Source organism: Onychomys torridus, chromosome 22 (assembly GCF_903995425.1).
Source record: "Onychomys torridus chromosome 22, mOncTor1.1, whole genome shotgun sequence".
Classification (NCBI taxonomy): Eukaryota; Metazoa; Chordata; class Mammalia; order Rodentia; family Cricetidae; genus Onychomys; species Onychomys torridus.
The window spans coordinates 1,487,557-1,508,428 of record NC_050464.1 but is presented as its reverse complement, the minus strand read 5'-3'; the positions used below and the strand labels follow the sequence as shown (position 1 = coordinate 1,508,428).

The window sequence follows — 20,872 nt, the reverse complement described above, 5'->3', positions numbered from 1 at the left end:
ATGGATAATGTTTTGTTCTTGATCTGAAAACGCATTCTGTGACAAACTCCTGCAGACAGCTTGTTCAGCAGTGGGTCTCTTGGGGGCCCATTCCTGGTCAGGTCTGGGGAAGGAATGTGGATGTGGGGATACACCAGAGGCAGATGCCTGGGATGGCAAGTGGCTTGTAACACACACACACACACACACACACACACACACACACACACACGTGTGTGTGTGTGCTAGTGTGTGTATGGATATCACTGCCTCAGGCTCCTCTGCCACCTTCCTCACCTAGGTTTGTGTTAACACAGCTTTTCCTCAGGCCATGTAAACTAGCATCTTACCCCAAGCTGGGGCGGTACCAACCACCTCAGGAATGATTCATTCAAAATCATCTTTATGCACCAAAAAATAAGTTTATCAGAAGTTAATTTACAGAACAGTGGAGGGCTTTGCAAAAGCCACCAGCTTCTTGAACACCAAATGGCTAGCGTATAATGATGCAGAGGTTCTCAACCTGTGGGTCGTGACCCCCCACAGGGTCTGGGTATCAGATATTTACACTGCATTTCATAACAGTAGCAGAATTGCAGCTATGAAAGAAGAATGGAAATAATTTCACGGTTGGGTCAGGCACCGAAACATGAGGACCTGTATTAAAGGTTCACAGCGTTAGGGAGGTTGGGAACCACTGGTTTAAGGCTTTAAGTCTGTGGCGGAATTGATGCAGACCTGGTTTCAGGGAACTATCTAGCATTAGAACAGTTGACCTGAGCACAGGCTCAGAGCAGCGAGCACAGTAAACCAGACTCTGAGAAAGTCGGGTGTGTGTGTGTGCTGTGTGTGTGTGTGTGTGTGTGTGTGTGTGTGCAGCGACTCCAAGGCTTCTACTGCACTCTGGGAAATAAGGCCCTGAAGCTTGTGTGTGGCCCTCACCTCCTGTCTCCCGGGACCCTTCCAGGGGCATTTCCTCTACAGCTCCTGCATATATTTTGTCTTCTACTCATGCTGAGTCATTAGCAGGTTCCTGAAGACGATGTCCAATCCCAGGCATGGGTTTCTCTAGCCAAGCTCTACTCACACCTTAAAAGTTGCCCTTCCTTTACTAAATCTAAAGCCCAATCCTTAGGGCTTTGCCAGGCAATTCCTAATTTCCATTAGCAAGACTGATGGCTCCACCCCTTGTCATTTATCTTTTCCTATTTTGTTTCTTCCTTGTCTTATAATATAGTTGTATTTGTCTGTGTTCTGTCCCTGTCACAACATAGCCGAGGCTGGGTACTTTATGGAGAAAAGAGGTTTGTTTAGCCCAGTTTTAAAGGCTAGAAGTCCAAGACTTGTCAGGCTGATGCATCGATTCAGCCTCTGGTGAAAATATCGTGATGAGGATGTGCAAGGGGGTGGGGGTCACATGGTGAGATCAGAAGTGAAAGAGATAGTCGGGAGTCAGTACCCCCCACCCTTTTTGAATTCGCAAGAGCTACTGGGAATCTCACAAAACTACCTCAGTATTTTCTGAGGGTGTGCACACAGAGGCCTAACTACTCCTCACTAGGGCCTTTCTTTTGAAGGATCCACACCTCAACACTAAAGACCACTCCTCCCCCACATGAACTGCTGGAGAGTGGAGCACATCCAAACCATAACCTTGGCTGTTACCGTAAATCAACTTCCTTAGGGAAAAACCTCTATAGCTATTTCTAGCTTGCCCATATCTATCAAGATCTCAAGAATAATTAAGATCTTATACTTTGGGGCTGGAGAGATGACTCAGCAGTTAGGAGCACTGGCTGCTCTTCCAGAGTTCCCGTGTTGGGTTCCCAGCATCCACATGTAGCTCAAAACTCTCTGGAACTCCAGTTCTGGGCATCTGATGCCCTCTTCTGGTGGTTGTTAGTGCTGCACCCACACATGGTATGCATACATACAGGCAAAACACCCATGCACATTTTTAAAAGATATTTTACTAAACTTAGATAATTGTACACAGGTTTAGTGTACCCTCCATAGATCTGGGCCTCCAGTTGCAACAGATCTCTTTGCCATAGTCTCTAAAGCCACTACCCTCTGATTCTTTCTAGACTGGACAATAGTATCATATTTCATTAACAATACCCAATTTCTTGTGCAAAATAGAACTATAAAATGTAACTAAACCACTAGGGATGTAGTTCAGTGGCAGAGCAAGTGATCAGCATGCACAAGGTCCTGGGTTCCATCCCCAGGAACAAGGTGGGGGGAAAGATTTAAAATATATAAATGTATCCACTCAAGATTGTCTGAGTAGATACTGAGTGGCTACCACTCATTTAGATGGAATGCAAAATGAATAGAAGATGCAAGTCTTGACCTCAAAAAGATTAGCTGGACAAGCATATGTGAAATAAGTGGGAATTACAGACATGTGGGTGATAGATGTGAGCAGATGTGCGCCAAACAGGAAATTAATCAGGGGGTCTCAGAGCCAGAATGTATTTGCAAAGGGGTAAGAGGAAATTCCAGACAGGAACTGGATGAGCACATGGTCTGCCAGTAATGGAAAAAAAAAAAAAACCCTTGGCAGACTCTTGGGATGTCACAAGTTCACAGCTTGGTTGAACTGGATCCAAATTTTCTCTTGCATCAACTGGGAGCATGTTAACTGTGGGGAGAGATGCCCAAGCCATTTATCCCAATTGTAACTGGTTTTGCTTTCCACTGTTGCCAACAGGGACCTGTCTAGCAATATGATAACAAAACTACCAGCTCACATTTTCAGCAACCTGCATCTTCTTCAGAAACTGTAAGTTCCCTGCCTCATCATCAGATTTAACTGGCAACATCTTAGCCTTTCAAAATAATAATAATAACAGCCATACTTATTCCCCTCTCTTCCTCTAATGGTAAAAAAGGAACCTGTCGTCCAACCCTCTTCTGTATGTCCACAAGAACCAGTTTGGAAGTCTCAAACAACTTCAGTCTCTGTAAGTAAAGCTCTCTGGTTATACCAGCTATCACTATAGCGAGGCTGTCTTGCTTAGCAACACATTTGATTCTAAGTGGGTGTTTCTTACGCCGGAGCAGGAGTCCCCAGGAAAACCTGACCATCACTGTCCAGTGTCTATCATGAACTAATTCATAGCAAAGTTGCTGTTACAGCCACTCAATTGTGCTGCTTCTACCCATGTTTGAAGCTGCATATTCATCCATCCTGGAAACTGGACTTGAAGGGAAAATCTAATCCCATGATCTTCACAAAGAGTTGAAGGTGTAATAATTTCGTTTTGGAAAAGATTGGCAAAAATAAATTCTCTAAGACTTCCTTCTTTTCCTCTGTCACAAGAATAAAAATTGGTCTTTACTTTTTAATAAATGAAAAAAAAGATCCCACAGAGGTGAACATTTAAACAGTTGGTGTTGTTTGGTATTTTACAACTTCAACCAACTTGGGTTCTGTTGGTACCAAGAATTCTGCCAATTATCCTTTCGATTCTGTCGTTCCTTTCTCCTGGGTGACTATCTGTTGGCTAAAGTTGCTTTGTCGTGACCAGAAACCATGTTATATTACCTATTTCAGCCTAAAACATTGTTTTCTTTGACTCCAAAGGCTGACGTTTTTTGTTTTGTTTTGCTTGTTTGAGATGTAGGGCTTTTGTTTGTTCGTTTGATTTTCTAAGACAGGGTCTCCCATAGCCCAGGCTAGCCTCAAGCTTACTGTGCAGCTGAGGATGACCTTGAACCTTTGATCCTCCTGCCTCCACCTTTCACGAGCCAAAGTTACTGGTCTGTACACATCAACACACCAAGCTCCTTCGAAATACTAATCATCACCATCACATTTCCTTTTGTTAAATAGATTTCCATTAGGAATTAACAAAAAGATTTATGAATTTTTTTAGACAGTATTAGTGAGTATTGGCTGATGGGCAGCATGGCCTTTGCCCTTAGAAAGCTAGAGTGTAAATAACCAAAGTCTATAATATATTGTTGTAATTTTTCCAAAGATTTATTAATTTATTCATGGTGGGGATAGGTATGTGGGTATGCATGCCAGTGGTTTTGGAAGCCAGGGGAGGGCATCAGATCTCTGGAACTGGAATCAGAGATGGCTGTGAGCCACCATGTGGGTGCTGGGAAGTAAATCTGGGTCCTCGGGAAGAGCAGCCAGTGCTCTTAACAACTGAGCCAGCTCTCTGGCCCTAACCTGTTATATTTAAACTTAACAACAGACTTCAGACTATGGACATGATTCTTCTCCAGATGGACAATGCTATCATATTTCATTATAAATGCATTATAAATATTATAAATACTCAATTTCTTGTATAAAGCAGTCCTGTGTAGGAAGATAATTAAAGTGTCAGGGAATGTAGCTCAGTGGCAGAGAACTTGACCGGCAAGGTTCTAGGTTCACTGTACACGTTTCTAAAAGGGACACTATCCAGCCACCATATGGTCCCTTTCCCAAAGTAGTAGCAGTTAGGTCCACACTCTTTGTGCTCTCATTTATTTATTGTCTAATTTCTGTTTCTTTTCTTTTCTTTTTTTTTTTTTCTGAGACAGGGTTTCCCTGTGTAGCTTTGCACCTTTCCTGGAACTCACTCTGTAGTCTAGGCTGGCCTGGAACTCACAGAGATCCACCTGCTTCTGCTTCCTGAGTGCTGCGATTAAAGGCGTGCACCACCACTGCCCAGCTTAATTTCTGTTTCTAAGACTCGCTGGTACACGTATTTCACCCTGGACATTTGACTCATACATTACACTGTCTTACATACAGGACATAATGGCCTCTACGTCGTAGTAGCCGCCCAGTCCACACACAATGTCAGTGGTGATAAGTGAAGGAGAAAGTTGGAGAGTAGATGAAGTGGGAGAGGGAGGGCTTTTAAAAAGATCTTGGGGTGTTTTCCCAGAGGGGTCACATAATGATTCTATAGTATCAGTATCTCTTCAAGTTCTAATTCTGGTCTAGTAAGCAAGGAGATTCTTCTGTGAAGGAATCACTGGGCCGAGGAAAACTCAAAAACCATGTTGCAAAACTTCATTCGGATCAGCCGAAAGCAACAGGGTAAAAGCCTGTGGCTCTTCCTTCACAATGTCCTGAAGGACTTGGAGATCCAAAGCTTTAGAAGCTCCTGGATAATTTCAAAATGCCCCAATGCCGGCTGGAGCCCTTTAAAAATGTGTTAAAGGGACTGGGGGGATAACAGGATTCTTCCCCTGGTGTCGGAGTAAATGACGGTCCTGAACTGATGGTTCTTCCCACTGCCTAGGTGGTTCTGCTCTAAAGACACGTAGGCCAGGGGAAAACGAAGATTCACACCCCGATTCCCAGTGGCCTCACTTTAATGGTGTTTTCAGTTAGAAGTACTATGGAATGAAGCCCTTGAATTTCCATGAGAGTGCTGATTAAATCAAAGTATAAAGATAACATTATACTCACATCAGACACCACTGCCATTTGATCTATGGACTATTTGTTTGTTTCTTTACCATTTCTGGGGATGGAAGCCAGAACCTTGTGTTTGTCGGGCAAGTATGCAACCACTGAGCCACACTCTCCCAGCCCCTTGCCATTTCAATATATTCTACCAAAGTGTTACATTAGAACATAATTCTGCATTTAAGTGGTATGAAAGCTCCCACTTACAGATTTTTATATTAATGATCATTTTCTCAAAATGTCTACTATGAAAATTTTATCCATATTTGAATAGGTAACATAAAATTTCAAAGCATCAAATTCAAGATGTAACCAAAAAAAGAAAGAAATGATTTCAAAATGTAACCCTAAAAACATTAAACCTATTCTATATATTTTCCAGAGACCTGGAAAGGATAGAGATTCCAAACATAAACACAGGCATGTTCCAGCCCATGAAGAACCTTTCTCACATGTATGTATATTTGAAGGAATAGAGGGAAAAGAAAGCATGATGAATTAATTCAAATATTCTCATGCTCAACTGTCTAATTGTCACTGAACTGTGTTTGTATGCAACCAACGTCTTCTTTTCTACTGAGAACGTTTTAATTTTCTCACCTTTGACCCCTGTTCAACTAGAGTTCAATATAATGATGTGCCGGCATGAATGACCCTTCTCTCTGGAAACACGATGTTTATCCAATTGAGGCCCAATAAGAGCTCAGGGTACCAGAATGCCACACATTACACCAGATGAAGTCACTGGCTAAAGGGTACTCAGGAGACCTGGAAACATTAATTCACTTCACATGAGTGAGCAGTCGGCTGCTCTAAGATGTGGGCTATGTAGATTCCAGGTGTTGTTTCTCTTATTAAGTGCACTGCAAAATGGAGGTAATTAATCTTTATCGTAGTTTTGTTAAAGTCACTTGAATAGATATGACTAAAGTGCACTGTGTAAGTTGTGTTCATATATGTGTTTTTTTTAACATGATCATTTCTTTATCAACTGTATATAATCTATATGTTCCTAATTTCAAAATTAACTATTGTCATCCACAAAAATAGGGAGAAATCGATGTAAGATCCCAAGTTGGGTGCAGCCAGTCGATGAGAGTGTTGATGTGAATTCAGGTGCATTTGGGGGGAGAACACTTTGGTTCTGTCTGTGCAGGTGTGGTGCCTCAGAGACAGGTGTCCAATGCGTATGCGCGTGCTTTTGTTCCTTTCTCTTCCTGTGGCACCATTAGATAAATAATTAATGAGGCTACCCTTTACTTGCTGCAGGCGGAAGGTGAGTTTTTCACAGAATAGAGAACTCCAGCCTGTTCAGAATTCGGTGAAGCTGCTTTTGTCAATGCTAAAGTCAAGGTCATGGAGGGACCAACAACAAGCAGAAAATGAGCTAGCTTAGCTACACCCCCACCAAAGGGTCTGCTCCTCTTCCCTTCCTTGGCCTTTAATTTTTGATACACCCCTACCTCCTCACCCCATCCCTCCCTCCTGCCCCTGCTTACAGTGGGAGGTCCAATAGGGCTCTCTCTGAAGACGATGAGCATAATGGAACCCTACAAGGACCAAAGGGTCAAGTTCATGCCAGGAGTCCAGGGTAGGAGAAGAAGCCAATAAAGTCAGATGCCAAACCCCTTTAATTGGATGCCAACTTCTAGGAAGCTAGACTATATGCCACTTGGGGTAGAATTTGCCTTATATGCCTCCAACACACCTAGCATTCAACAATCCATCATCCTCTTGCTGATCTGAGGAATGTTTTTTGGGTCCTTAGCATCCAATAGGCACAGAGAGATGTTGAGGGCATAGTGATGAGAGAGAGAAAGAATGTGCCAGAGAACTTGCATTTAGCTTTCAAAACAGAGTAATTGATCCAATAAGTAAATGCCTATTAAATTCCATGGCAATTCATGAAACAAAGTGAAGAAACAGATGATGCATCCGGATGGTCAGTCATGCGGCACTTGAGACAACCTGAATACATCCAAAGGAAAAGCGGAGTCAAGGCTCTTGGAAGGGGATGGGCCTGGCTTGTGTGGGGTTAGAAGGCCCCTGTGTTTGGGTAGAAGGAGGTCAGGCAGCTAAGGATACCCAGACATGCAATCTTAAGAGGGCTCCACATAGTATTATGGGATCATCTAATTGCTGGTGTGGAAACTGAATTAGGAGATGGTAAAAGTATATTCAGCTGGGGGGCGGGGGTGGGAGATTAAAGTAGTGAACTTTAAGACACAGTAAAAGAGTACAAATGCAGTGGATTCCACGGGAGAAAATTGAAACATGCAAGTTTGGGGTGAGCCGGCCCATTCCACCCTCGAGATTCCCCGTGCCCAGATTACAAACGCATTGACCCCAAACAAACCTTCACCCCTCTAGAATTTAAAACCTTTGAAGAAACTCTGGTATGAACCCTGTGTTTAAGGTGACTGCTTCTCCTCCCAGCTCCAGAATGACTCAGTTTTTCTGGTCTCAGACTCCCCCCTCTTGCCAGCACAAGGAGAAGGCTAGATACTCAATGTTCATTGAGAATATTTTTTGCGGGTCATAGGCTCCTTACAGTGAAAGCCTGGGATGTCGGTTAGAGATCAGTTTTGAGACAGTGATCTGCTTTGCAGACTACCCAGTGAGAACTAGAATACTACATCCAATAAGGCCCCAGAGTAGAGCCCCTGTGACTTTGGATCTCTACAGTCCCCACACCCTTGACTTTCAGCAGACACAGCCACGCACTTCTGAAGTCTATGCCCATACGGTGCTAGTCTTCCTAGCAGCACCACCTACACTGACACATTACCTAAAAATAATAGTTCGTCACAGTAATAAACAAACTAGCAAAGTGGCAACCCCGACTTCCCACCTTAGGCCCGGTAGGAGCCCCTCAATCACTGCTGCCCAATGACTCTTTCTCTTTGTCTTTTGCCTTCAGTTATCTGAAAACCTTTCGATACTGCTCCTATGTTCCCCATGTCCGAATCTGTATGCCCTCCACGGACGGCATTTCTTCATCTGAGGACCTCTTGGCTAACAGTATCCTCAGAGTGTCTGTCTGGGTTATAGCTTTCATTACCAGCGTGGGGAATGTTCTTGTTATTGCCGTGAGATCTCTTATTAAGGCTGAGAATACCACTCACGCTATGTCCATCAAAATCCTTTGTTGTAAGTATGTGTCTTGTACAAATACATTGTCTTCTATGAGCTGATATGTGTGTATATGTTATATATTGTATAGGTATGTATATATACACATAAAATTTTGTGTATATATTATATATAGGATTGTATATTCAACAAATAGCCTTCAATCCAAATTAGCTTTAGTGAGCAATTGTTTTCTAGCTATGACTCGACTGCTCCTTGAGATTTTAGACTACAGGCTCTTTGCATGGGGATCGTGTCTTAGAAATGAAATCACAGGTCCATGAGGGATGGAAAATGGAATAAGTTTTGAGATTTGTAAACTAATATTTTTTAACTTTTATTATTATTAATGTAATTTGTTATTAATTTCAATTACAGAAGCCATGTGCTTAGCAAGCTCAGATTCCCATCCACCTCTACCATCACCTGTCGAGGAAGGAGGGCTAGATATTCATGTTAGTCTAGAATATTTCATTAACTATACAAGTAGTGCACATTTCCATTTAAGTACTAGCCCTCAGAAAATGTTACCTTTTCTGCTCTTTAAACTAGAAAACAAATCAGGTCCACTGGCTGGCTGGTAGTCTAGTAGGTAGTTCGGTTCACCTAATACAGGAAGAAGAATCTAGAAAAATGTAAGGAGAGATGCTGAGCACGTGGGCTGCTTGGGTTCCCCGCAGGTGCCGACTGCCTGATGGGGGTGTACCTGTTCTTCGTGGGCGTTTTTGACATCAAGTACCGAGGGCAGTATCAGAAGTACGCGCTGCTGTGGATGGAGAGTGTACCCTGCCGCCTCCTGGGCTTCCTGGCCACGCTGTCCACGGAGGTCTCGGTGCTGCTTCTGACATTCCTGACCCTGGAGAAGTTCCTGGTCATCGTATTCCCCTTCGGTAACCTGCGCCTGGGCAAGCGCCAGACTGCGGTGGCCCTCGCCAGCATCTGGGGCTTGGGACTTCTCATAGCAGCCGTTCCCTTCACCAGCGAGGATTATTTTGGCAACTTTTATGGGAAAAATGGAGTCTGCTTCCCACTTCATTATGACCAAGCGGAAGATTTTGGAAGTAGAGGCTACTCCCTTGGGATTTTTCTAGGTAAATATTATTTTTTATTTCCCAGAGCGACACCATCCACCATCTTTCTAGAAGACACAGGCCGTCAGATGTGAATCTGTCCATCCAGAAAGCAAAGTTCTTGGCGTGCATTTTGTAGGTGGTTTTTATTAAACTTTTTATTGTGGAAAACAAAGACATACTCTCAGAACCTTTGGATGATTTTTTTAAAAAAAAAATCATACCTGAGTTCTCTTTGTGAGATTCATAGTGAGTATGAACTGGAAAAATTCTTAGTGTCCAGTCTTGAAACCAAATTACTCAAACTCCTTAAAATTTTTAATTTCTAGACACTCACAAGCAGGTTATCTAAACACCCGAAGATCTATTGCCTTTTGTAAACACAGCCCTTGAGGCCACTTGATACAAATTCTTTTCAGTTTTAATTCTCGGGTTTTTTTCCCCTTTGCAATGATGATCCTATATCTTCTGTTATAAATCATTGACAGACTTCAATATTAACATTAATTTTTTTGTTACTCTGTAACACTTCTTAGCCCTGCTCAGAATGAGGGCCGTTCCCACAGCCCCCCTCCCCTTTTTTTGGCTAAAACCTCATTTCATTCCCTTCTTGCTCCTTAATCCTCCTCATCAACAAGCTCTCTGATGCTCTCTTTAAGAATAACATTCCCCTGCCTCGTGTCTCTGTGCACGGCTGTTGCCTTAGTGTGAGACCTTGCCTCTGCACTGTGTCCTTACTGCCTCTGACACCACAGTCGGTCCTGGGCCCCCACCCCAGCCTCACGTTCAACTCGTCGCCAGCCTGTTAGAACTGTCCTGGCCATGAGAACAATGGCTTCCCTCTAAGCTGAAACCATCAATGCCTCAAACTACTTTCAAGGTCAAGTACAAATGGGCGACTTAAAACTCATTGGGGTGGCCCCAAACTCTGTTTCCATATCTCCATCTGATCCTTCTCCCTTTCTGAAAAACAAAACTCTTCATTTACACCATTTTGGTGATTCTCCTCAGACACCACTCTTGTTTGGTAGCCTTGTGTTCATAATTATGTCCCTTCCAGGATACTGTAGACTGTCTGTGCTTCCTCTAGGCTCTCTCTTCTTCACAACTCCTAGCACACGTGGACCTCACAGAGACCTTCATGTATGTGCCTGCGTAAACACATGCCCCCACATGCACATACCCACTACAGTCCACTCTGGGCCGAGAAGTTTCCTCATAGCCCCATGAACATGTATTTCTCAGAATGCTGATATTATACTGTAGGCATATTGATTTCTTTCTCAAACATTGAGTCTGGTTAAGTTAGATAAGTCATTGTTGGTTTAAAAACAGCCACTACATACAAAGAGTAGAGGATACCCTAGGGGCCCCACAGCTGAGGACCAGGGAAGGCTTTGAAGGAGAAATGAAGCCCCGGGGATGAGGAGGCTGAGGCAAGTGAAGACAGGTTGGTAGAGTAGGATCTGTGCTCCCGGAAAAGACAGCGGGGTCAGAGGCCCAAAGCCCAGGGCCAGGCCCAGGCCAAGTGCTTCAGAAGTTGAAAGTGGCTGCGTTTTACAGCTAAGGCGTGAGACTCCGCTGAGAAGGGTTATGCACCTGCCACGGCATCCTTTTACTTTATGCCAAACTTTCTGACGAGAGGCCTCAGACAAACCAGTGTTGTAAAATTCCATTGTTCCACAATGTGGTGAGGGTCCGTGGAGTCAGAAACGCTGTGGGTAAAAATAACCTTGAGTTTAAACCATTTTGCCTGCCATTACGCAGTCTAAATTCAGACTAGGAATGTTTTTTAGCAGCTCTGGAAACAAATGCAAATCATATGCTTATTAAAAAGAATTTTATAATCACTGTTTTGGATTTCCTTTTTATTACAGCAAGAATAAAGCGAGCTAAAGGACCGAGAAAGCAATGTTACAGGGGATATCTGTGAAACCATCTAGCCCCAAAAGAATGATTCATTTAGCTGTATTTTTAACATTTTTATTTCTCTTCTAAATTGAGTTTAAAGGGTTCTAAACTACAATAGTTCAAATTACTGTGAGCAACCTAAGCAAAAGTTAACAAAAAATGCATTTTTGTTTTATGTGTTACATTTATTGAAGGGCCAAAACGTAAAGAATAATGCTTCTGAGGCAACTATATTTATGACAAATTCTAAGATTCTGTTATTCATATGTATAAGGAATAAGACATGCACTGTAATTACAGCAGTACCTTAAGGGTTATCAGCCCAGGAACTAAGAACAAAACTGTGTGTGTGTGTGTGTGTGTGTGTGTGTGTGTGTGTGTGTGTGTGTGTGAGAGAGAGAGAGAGAGAGAGAGAGAGAGAGAGAGAATGGGTGACTGAGAGAGAGAGAACACAAGAGTGTGTTTTCATGCTCTAGAAGGGCAGTCTTGCCAATCACGGTGGTGCACACCTTTAACTCAGGAGGCAGAGACAAGCAGATGCCTGTGAGTTCGAGGCTACCAGGACTGTGACCTTGTCTGAGGAGAGAGAAAGAGAGAGGAAAAAAAGAAAAGCAGTCATGTTTCCTGGTATTCCAGATTGGAATCTCCAGGCCTCACTCTTCATAAAGAACTTACACATTTGAAATCCATTTTGAAAACCTAGTTCTTGATTTTATTTCCTAAACTTGGGAAGTTTAGCTACACACCTCCGAGCACACAGTTCTGGGAAACACTGGCGCCAGGCACCATGTGAACGGCCATGTAGCTGATGCATCTCTGCCGATTTCCTGCCTGAGATGTAAAACTAGTGTGTGCTTCCCAACAGGTGTGAACTTGCTGGCTTTCCTCATCATCATGTCTTCCTATGTGGCCATGTTCTGCTCCATTCAGAAAACAGCCCTCCAGACTTCAGAAGTGAGGAACCACATTGGGAAGGAGGTGGCTGTTGCAAACCGCTTCTTCTTTATCGTGTTCTCAGATGCCATCTGCTGGATTCCAGTGTTTGTTGTTAAAATCCTGTCTCTCCTTCAAGTGGAGGTACCAGGTCAGTCCTTCCTCATCCCAGGTACACTGTCCCTTCTTGGGCCCTTTGTTTGACAAGGCCAGAGTCTGGGAGAGTGCCTTCCATGTAGTAAATTCTCCATCAGTACCTATGGCATCAGTTTGAAGAATTAACACTCCCACCATAGTGTTTTATAATTAATATTCTAAGGTGGATAGTGGACAGTGGTTCAGTCCAGTAAAAAGAATAAAAAAATTGAAGCAAGATAGAAAATCGGTCTAAAAATCTTGCTTGTACCTGAGCTAGCTAGTGGGTCATAGCTAAGATACAAAAGATAGATAGATAGATAGATAGATAGATAGATAGGTACATACATACATACATACATACATACATACATAAATAGATACGTAGATAGATACATACACACATACATATATACACACATACACGCATACATACATACACACATACATACATGCATACATGCATACACACATACATACATGCATACATACACACACATACATACATACACACATACATGCATACACACACATACATACATACACACATACACACATACATACATACACACATATATGCATGCATACACACACACATACATACATACACACATACACACACATACATGCATACACACACATACATACATACATAGGCACACATACATACATACATAGGCACACATATGCATACATACATACATACACACACATACATGCACACACATACATACATACATGTACACACATGCATACATACATACACACATACATGCATACATACATACACACATACATGCACACACACATACATACATACGTACACACACATGCATACATACACACATGCATGCATACATACATACATACACACACATGCATACATACATACACACACATACATACATACACACATGCATACATACATACATACATAGGCACACACACACACACACACATACATACATAGGCACATACATGGATACGTAAATTCCCTAGTTTCACTGGAACCTTTGTTCCTGGGGCAAAGCATGCACAAAGTATTCTGCCGAATTCCCCGTGACTCAGATGCTCATACCCAGATAGATCCCCCAGCCCTGTTCCACAGTCCTCACCATGAGACATATCACTTTGAAGTGCTCTGTAACTCAGGGAAACACCCCAACCCAGCACACAATCCTACCTCAGAGAAAACAGCATTCATTGGTTTGGATTTTACCTGAAGTCCGTTCTAAGGTCTATAGATCACAGGCGCTGGGAGCCACCAGGGACTTACCCTGACTCTTAAACAGAGCTTGGGGTCATCTTCAGCTCACGGGCTATAAGCACATCACCTGAAGAACTGATCAGGGTGGGAATCACGTGTTAGTCGTGTGACAGCCCAGAGTCCAACACATGGAAAGCCCTGAGGCACACGTGATGAGCAGCTCTCAAGAGCTCTTTTCCTCAGGTTTGTGCAGTTACATGAGGTCTGCAGACACCCCACTGTAACGTGGCACACCAGGCCAGTCACCCTGGCTTAACCTTCACATCAAGCATGCATGTAAGCCGTGTAAGATGTGGAATTGAGGATCCTGGAAGGTCAGGGCTGAGCACTTGGGAGACTTCACTGGTCTAGGCTAGCCAAGGTCAAAGTATCTTCAGGTTTTGCTTTTCCCAAGGCCTCTCACTTTGTCTTAATGATGGCTGCCTCAAACACAGCCACCTTTTTGCTAGGTCTCCACGTGTGCATTCCTCTGTGTTCTCATCCCAGGGTCTCTCCTCACGTGTCCAGTCCCTCTCATACAGGCAGCAGGCAGCTGAGAACAGGACCCATACTGCAAACCTCAACTGAATTTACTTCCTGAAAGCAAACCCAGTCACAGTCAGGGACACTGGCACTTTGGCACATAGAATTTTCCTTTTTGATGGTGGATAAGTGCATAAAATACATTCAATACTGAAAGTGTAAACTCTATTACAAACCTCCATAGATCCAGAAAGTTTATTCTAACTATAGCAGTTCATTGAGATGTATAGATTTCAGGTCTAATTAATTTCAGCATGTGCTTTTTTTTTTGAAAATTGTGAGGGTTTTTTTTTAATAAAGTCTATTTTTAAAAATTAAGGCAATAAGAACAAGAAAAGCACCTTTGTATAGAAATAATAGTTTGCAAAATACTTTCAGAGAATTTCTTCCTGTTTTTGTCTTACAAAAATCCAAATTTAGTCAATGACTAAAACACAAATAATAAAACCTTGAATCCCTAACCCCTTTAATATATTAGGCAGCATCCATAAATACAACAGCAGCTGCAATGTGTTATGGGAATTTTATGTCTACTTAAGTCCATATCCTCAGTCTATAGATATATCCTTGGCTCGCCTGGCATGCATGATGCCCTGGGTTCTGTCTCCAGCACAGCAAAAACAATTTCTCTTTCTTTTCCTTTCCTTTTCGTTTTCTTTCATGTGTTTGTTTGTTTTGTTTTGTTTTTTACCGATAGTGTCGCTTACGATAGTGTCGGTTACCCAAGCAGTGTCCATATGGGTTCCTTCTTGAGGAGTGGGCCTTAAGTCAAATCAGACACTGGTTGGCCACTCCCACAAGTTCTACCCCACCATTGCTCTAGCATATTTTGCAGGCAGGACAGAGTGTACGTCAAAGGTTATGTGGCTGGGTTGGTGTTCACATTTCTGTTTCAGTAGCTTGCAGAGTCCCTTCCCGCACCAAAGAGACTAGAACATAGGAGTGAGGCTTGACTTCTCCACATTCAACGAGTTGTGTGGGTGTTGTCCTTGGCAATGGGGCCATGCTGTCAGTTTGCAGAGAGCAACCTTTTGTCTTAGCAACAGCCTGGGTTGTTTGGGAATATCCATGGGACCCCTGTGGCAAACAACTCAATTGAATGCAATCCAATTCTGCCGCTGGAAGTCTAGCCTGGCTACAAGAGATAGCCAGTTAAGACTCTGCATCCCCCATTACTAGGAGTCCTCATTAGGACCACCTTCACAGGGTCCAGGATGTTTCCACTGCACTAGGTTTACACACCATCCCCCATTTCCAGCCACCTCTCTCTCAACATTTCCCCCCTCCACCCCATCTCATCCCATAACCTGATCCCCCCATCCCCACCCTGGTCTGCTCATAAAATCTATTCTATTTATCCCTTCCAGGGAGATCCATGTGCCACCTCTTCCTCCACATAGACCCCTCCTCTTTACCTAACCTCTCTGGGTCTGTGGATTGTAGCTTGGTTGTCATTTACTTAAGAGCTAATATCCCCATATAAGTGAATACACAGTATATTTGTCTTTCTGGGTCTGGGTTATGAATTTTTTTCTAGTTCCATCTATTTGCCTGCAGATTTTATGCTGTCACTTTTTTAAACTGCTGAGTAATATTCCATTGTGTAAATGTACTACATTTTCTTTATCCATTCTTCTGTTGAGGGACATCCAGGTTGTTTCCAGTTTCTGGCTGCTATGAATAAAGCTGAAATGAATATGGCTGAGCAAGTATCCTTGTGGTAGGATGGAGCATCCCTTGGGTATACCTAAGAGTGGTATAGCTGGGCATTGAGGTAGATTGATTCCCAACTTTCTGAGGAACTGCCATATTGATTTCCATAATGGCTGTATAAATTTGTACTCCCACCAGCAATGGAGGAGTGTTCCCCTTGCTTCACATCCTCACCAGCATGAGCTGCCATGCTTTTAATCACAGACATTCTGACAAGTGTAAGATAGAATCTCAAAGTTGTTTTGATTTGCATTTCCCTGATGGCTAAGGATGTTAAACATTTTTCTAAGTGTTTCTCAGACATTTGAGAATCCTCTATTGAGAATTCTCTGTTTAGATCTGTTCTCCATGTTTAAAATTGGTTTATTTGTGTTTTTGATGTCTAGTTTATTGAGTTCTATATTTTGGATATTAGTCCTCTAAGGGATGTGGAGTTGGTGAAGAATTTGCCGCTTCTGAAGGCTGCTGCTTTGTCCAAATGATGGTGTCCTTTGCCTTACAGAAGTTGTTCAGTTTTGTGAGGTACCATTTATTAATTGTTTATCTTAGTGTCTATGCTATTGATGTTCTGTTCACATTCTCCTGTGTCAATGCTTTCAAGGCTATCCACCACTTTCTCTTCTATCACGTTCCATGTATCTGGTTTTATGTTGAGGTTTTTGGTCCACTTAAACTTGAGTTCTGTGCAGGGTGATAAATATGGATCTGTTTGTATTCTTCTATATGCAGACGTTCAGTTTGATGAGCACCATTTGTTGAAGATGCTGTCTTTTTTCCAATGTGTATTTCTGGCTTTTCATCAAAAATCAGGTGTGCAGAGGTGTGTGGATTTGTGTTTGGGTCTTCAGCTTAATTCCATTGATCAACATGTCTGTTTTTAATGCCAATACCATGTGGGTTTTATTACTATAGCTCTGTAGTACAACTTGAAATTGGAAATGGTGGGACCGCCAGCAATTCTTTTATTGTTCAGGATTGTTTTAGCTATCCTGAGTTTTTTGTTTTTTCATATGAAGTTGAGAATTGTCTTTTCAAGGTCTGTAAAGAATTGTGTTGGAATTTTGGTGTGGATTGCATTGAACCTATGGATTACTTTTTGGCAAGATGACCATTTTTACTATGTTAACCCTACTGATCCAAGAGCATGGGAGATCTTTCCATCTTCTGATATCTCTCTTCAATTTCTTTCTTCAAAAACTTGAAGTTTTTATCACATAAGTCATTCACTTGCTTGGCTACAGTTACCCTCAAAATATTTTATGTTATTTTAGGCTATTGTGAACCCCTAATTCCATGATTTCTTTCTCAGTCCATTTGTCATTTGTATGTAGAAGGGCTACTAATTGTTTTTTAGTTAATCTTGTATCCAGTAACTTTGCTGAAGGTGTTTATCACCCAAGTTTCCCTGTGGAAGTTTTAGGGTCACTTATGTATACTATCATATCATCTGCAAATAAGGATAATTTGACTTGTTCCCTTTCCAATTTGTATCCCCTTGATCTCCTTCAGTTGTATGATAGCTCTAGCTAGAACTTCACGTCCTATATTGAATAGATATGGGGAGAGTGATAGCCTTGTCTTGTTCCTGATTTTAGTGGAGTTGCTTTGAGTTTCTCTCTTTTTAATTTGATGTTGGCTGTTGGCTTGCTGTAAATTGCCTTTATTATGTATGTCCCTTGTATTCCTAATCTCTCCAGGACTTTTATCAGGAATGGGTGTTGGATTTTGTCAAAAACCCTTTTCTGCATCTAATGAAACAATCGTGTGCAGTTTTTTTTTGTTGTTGTTGTTGTTTATATGGTGGGTTACATTTATTGATTTTTGTATACTGAACCATCCCTATATCTCTGGGATGGAGCCTACTTCATCATGGTGGATGATCTTTTTGATGTGCTCTTTTATTCAGTTTGCAAGTGTTTTACTGAGTATTTTTACACCTATGTTCGTAAGGGAAATTGGTCTGAAATTCTCTTTCTTTGTTGAGTCTTTGTGTGGTTTAGGTATCAGGGTGACTGTGGCCTCATAAGATGAATTGGGCAGTGTTCCTTCTGTTTCTATTTTGTGGAATAATTTGAGGAGTATTGGCATTAACTCTTCTTTGACGGTCTGGTAAAATTCTGTGCTAAAACCATCTGGTCTTGGGGCTGAAGGGATAGTTCAGAGGTTAAGAGCCCTGGGTGCTCTTCCAGAGGTCCTGAGTTCAACTCCCAGCAGCCACATGGTGGCTTGCAACCATCTATAATGGGATCTGGTACTCTCTTCTGGCATGCAGGCATGCAGGCATGCAGGCAGGCAGAACACTGTATACATACTAAATAAATAAATAAATACATACATACATACATACATATATAAATACATAAATACATAAATAAATACATAAATAAATAAATCTTTTAAAAAATCTGGCCTTGGGCTTTGGGGTTTTTTGTTTTATTTTGTTTTGTTTTGTTTGTTAGGTTTTTTGTTGTTTGTTTTGTTTTGTTGGGAGAATTTTAATAACTGCTTCTATTTCACTAGAGGTTATAGGTCTATTTAAATTGTTTATCTCGACAGGCAGTGGTGGCGCAGGCCTTTAATCCCAGCACTCAGGAGGCAGAGGCAGGTGGATCTCTGTGAGTTCAAGGCCAGTCTGGGCTACAGAGTGAGTTCCAGGAAAGGCACAAATCTACACAGAGGAAACTCTGTCTCAAAAAACCAAAAAAAAAAAAAAAAAATCGTTTATCCCATCTTGATTTAGCTTTGGTGAGTGGTACATGGTTTCTCTGTGTAGCCTTGTGCCTTTCCTGGAACTCTGTAGCCCAGGCTGGCCTCAAACTCACAGTGATCCACCTGGCTCTGCCTCCTGAGTGCTGGGGACAAAAGGCGTGCACCACCACTGCCTGGCTAGATTTTCCAATTTGGTGGAATACAGGTTTTTAAAGTAGGTCCTTATGATTCTCTGAATTTCCTCAATGCCTGTTGTTATGTCCCCTTTTTGTATCTGATTTAGTTAATTTGGATATTCTCTCTGCCTTCTGATTAGTTTGAATGAAGGTTTGTCTATCTTGTTGATTTTCTCAAAAAACCTACTCTTCATTTCATTGATTGTTTGTATCGTTTTCTTTATGTCTACTTTATTGGTTTCAGCCCTCGGTGTGATTTTTTTCTTGTTGTCTGCTCCTCTTTGGTAAGCTTACTTCTTTTTGTTTTACAGCTTTCAGGTGTGCTGTTAAGTTGCGAGCGTGAGATCTGTCCAAATTCTTTTATGTAGGTACACAGTGCTGTGAACATTCTTCTTGCCGTCACCTTCATTGTGTCCCATAAATTAGGGCGTGCTGTGCGTTCATTTTCATTGACTTCTAGAAAGTCTTTCATTTCTATATTTCTATCTTGACTCATTTTTCATTCAGTAGAGAGTTGTTCAGGTTCCAAGAATTTGTAAGCTTTCTGTTGTTGTTGATATCCAGCTTTAATCTGTGGTAGTCAGATAGGATGCCAGAGTTATTTAACTGTTCATATATCTGTTGAGGCTCACTTTGTTTCTGAGTATGTGGTCAATTTTGGAGAAAGTTCCATGAGGTGCAGCGAAGAAGGTATATTATTTTGAGTTTGAGTGAAAAGTTCTGTAGATTTCTGTCTGATAGGTCCATTTGAGTCATAATGTCTGTTAGGACCAGTATTTGTCTGTTTAGTTTTTGTCTGGATGACCTGTCTGTTGGTGACATTGGGGTATTGAAATCTCCCACTATCAGTGTGTGGGGGTCAATATGTGATTTAAGCTGTAGTAGTATCTCTTTTTACAAAAGTGGGTACCATTGTGTTTGGGGTATAGGTGTTAAGAATTGAAATGTCATCTTGGTGCATTTTTCCTTTGATGAGTATGTAGTAGCCTTTCCTATGTCTTTTGATTAGTTTTGATTTGAAGTCTATTTTGTTAGCCAGCTTACTTTTTAGGTCCATTTGCTTAGATTATCTTTTTCCAATCCTTTACCCTGAGGTGATGTCTATCCTTGATGCTGAAGTGTGTTTCTTGGATGCAACAGAAAGATAGATCCTGTTTTCACATCTATTCTGTATGTCTTTGTCTTTTTATTGGGGAATTGGGACCATTGATATTGAGAGATATCAATGACCAATGATTGTTAATTACTGTTACTTTGTTGTTGGTGATAGTGTGGGGGATGAGGTGATGTGTGTGTGTGTGTGTGTGTGTGTGTGTGTGTGTGTGTGTGTTTCCCTTCTTTTGATTTTGTTTGTGTGATATTATTTATTTCCTGCATTTTCATGGGTGTAGCTAACCTCCTTGGGTTGGAGTTTTCGTTCTAGCACTTTGTGCAGGGCTGGATTTGTAGATAGATAAGTTTGACTTTATCATAAAATATCTTATTTTCTCCATCTATAGTAATTGAAAGTTTTGTTGGGTATAGTAGTCTAGGCTGTCATCTGTTGTCTCTTAGAGTCTAAAGTACATATATCCAAGCCCTTCTGGCTTTTAGAGTCTCTCTTGAGAAGTAATTCTAATAGCTCTGCCTTTGTATACCACTCGGTTTTCCCCTTGCAGCTTTAAATATTCTTTCCTTGTTCTGTATGTTTAGTGCTTTGATCGTTATGTGGTGAGGGGACTTTCTCTTCTGGTCCAACCTATTTGGTGTTCTGTATGCTTCTTGTATGTCTATAGACATCTCCTTTAGGTTAGGAAATTTTTCTTCTATGATTTTGCTGAAAACATTTTCTGGGCCTTTGAGCTGGGTTTCTTTTCCTTCCTCTATAACTAGTATTGTAGTTTGATCTTTTCATTGT

The 20,872-nt window shown here is 41.7% G+C and overlaps 1 protein-coding gene across 1 annotated transcript in view; it reads left to right on the top strand.

Annotated features, from left to right (window-relative positions):
- Rxfp2 (relaxin family peptide receptor 2) overlaps positions 1-20,872 on the top strand; it is a 62,060-nt gene that overhangs the window by 38,854 nt on the left and 2,334 nt on the right. Inside the window, exons 12-17 of the mRNA XM_036172226.1 lie at positions 2,696-2,767; positions 2,877-2,948; positions 5,790-5,861; positions 8,328-8,557; positions 9,220-9,630; positions 12,386-12,604. Coding sequence (XP_036028119.1) covers positions 2,696-2,767; positions 2,877-2,948; positions 5,790-5,861; positions 8,328-8,557; positions 9,220-9,630; positions 12,386-12,604 — 1,076 coding nt within the window. The remainder of the gene's footprint in view (positions 1-2,695; positions 2,768-2,876; positions 2,949-5,789; positions 5,862-8,327; positions 8,558-9,219; positions 9,631-12,385; positions 12,605-20,872) is intronic.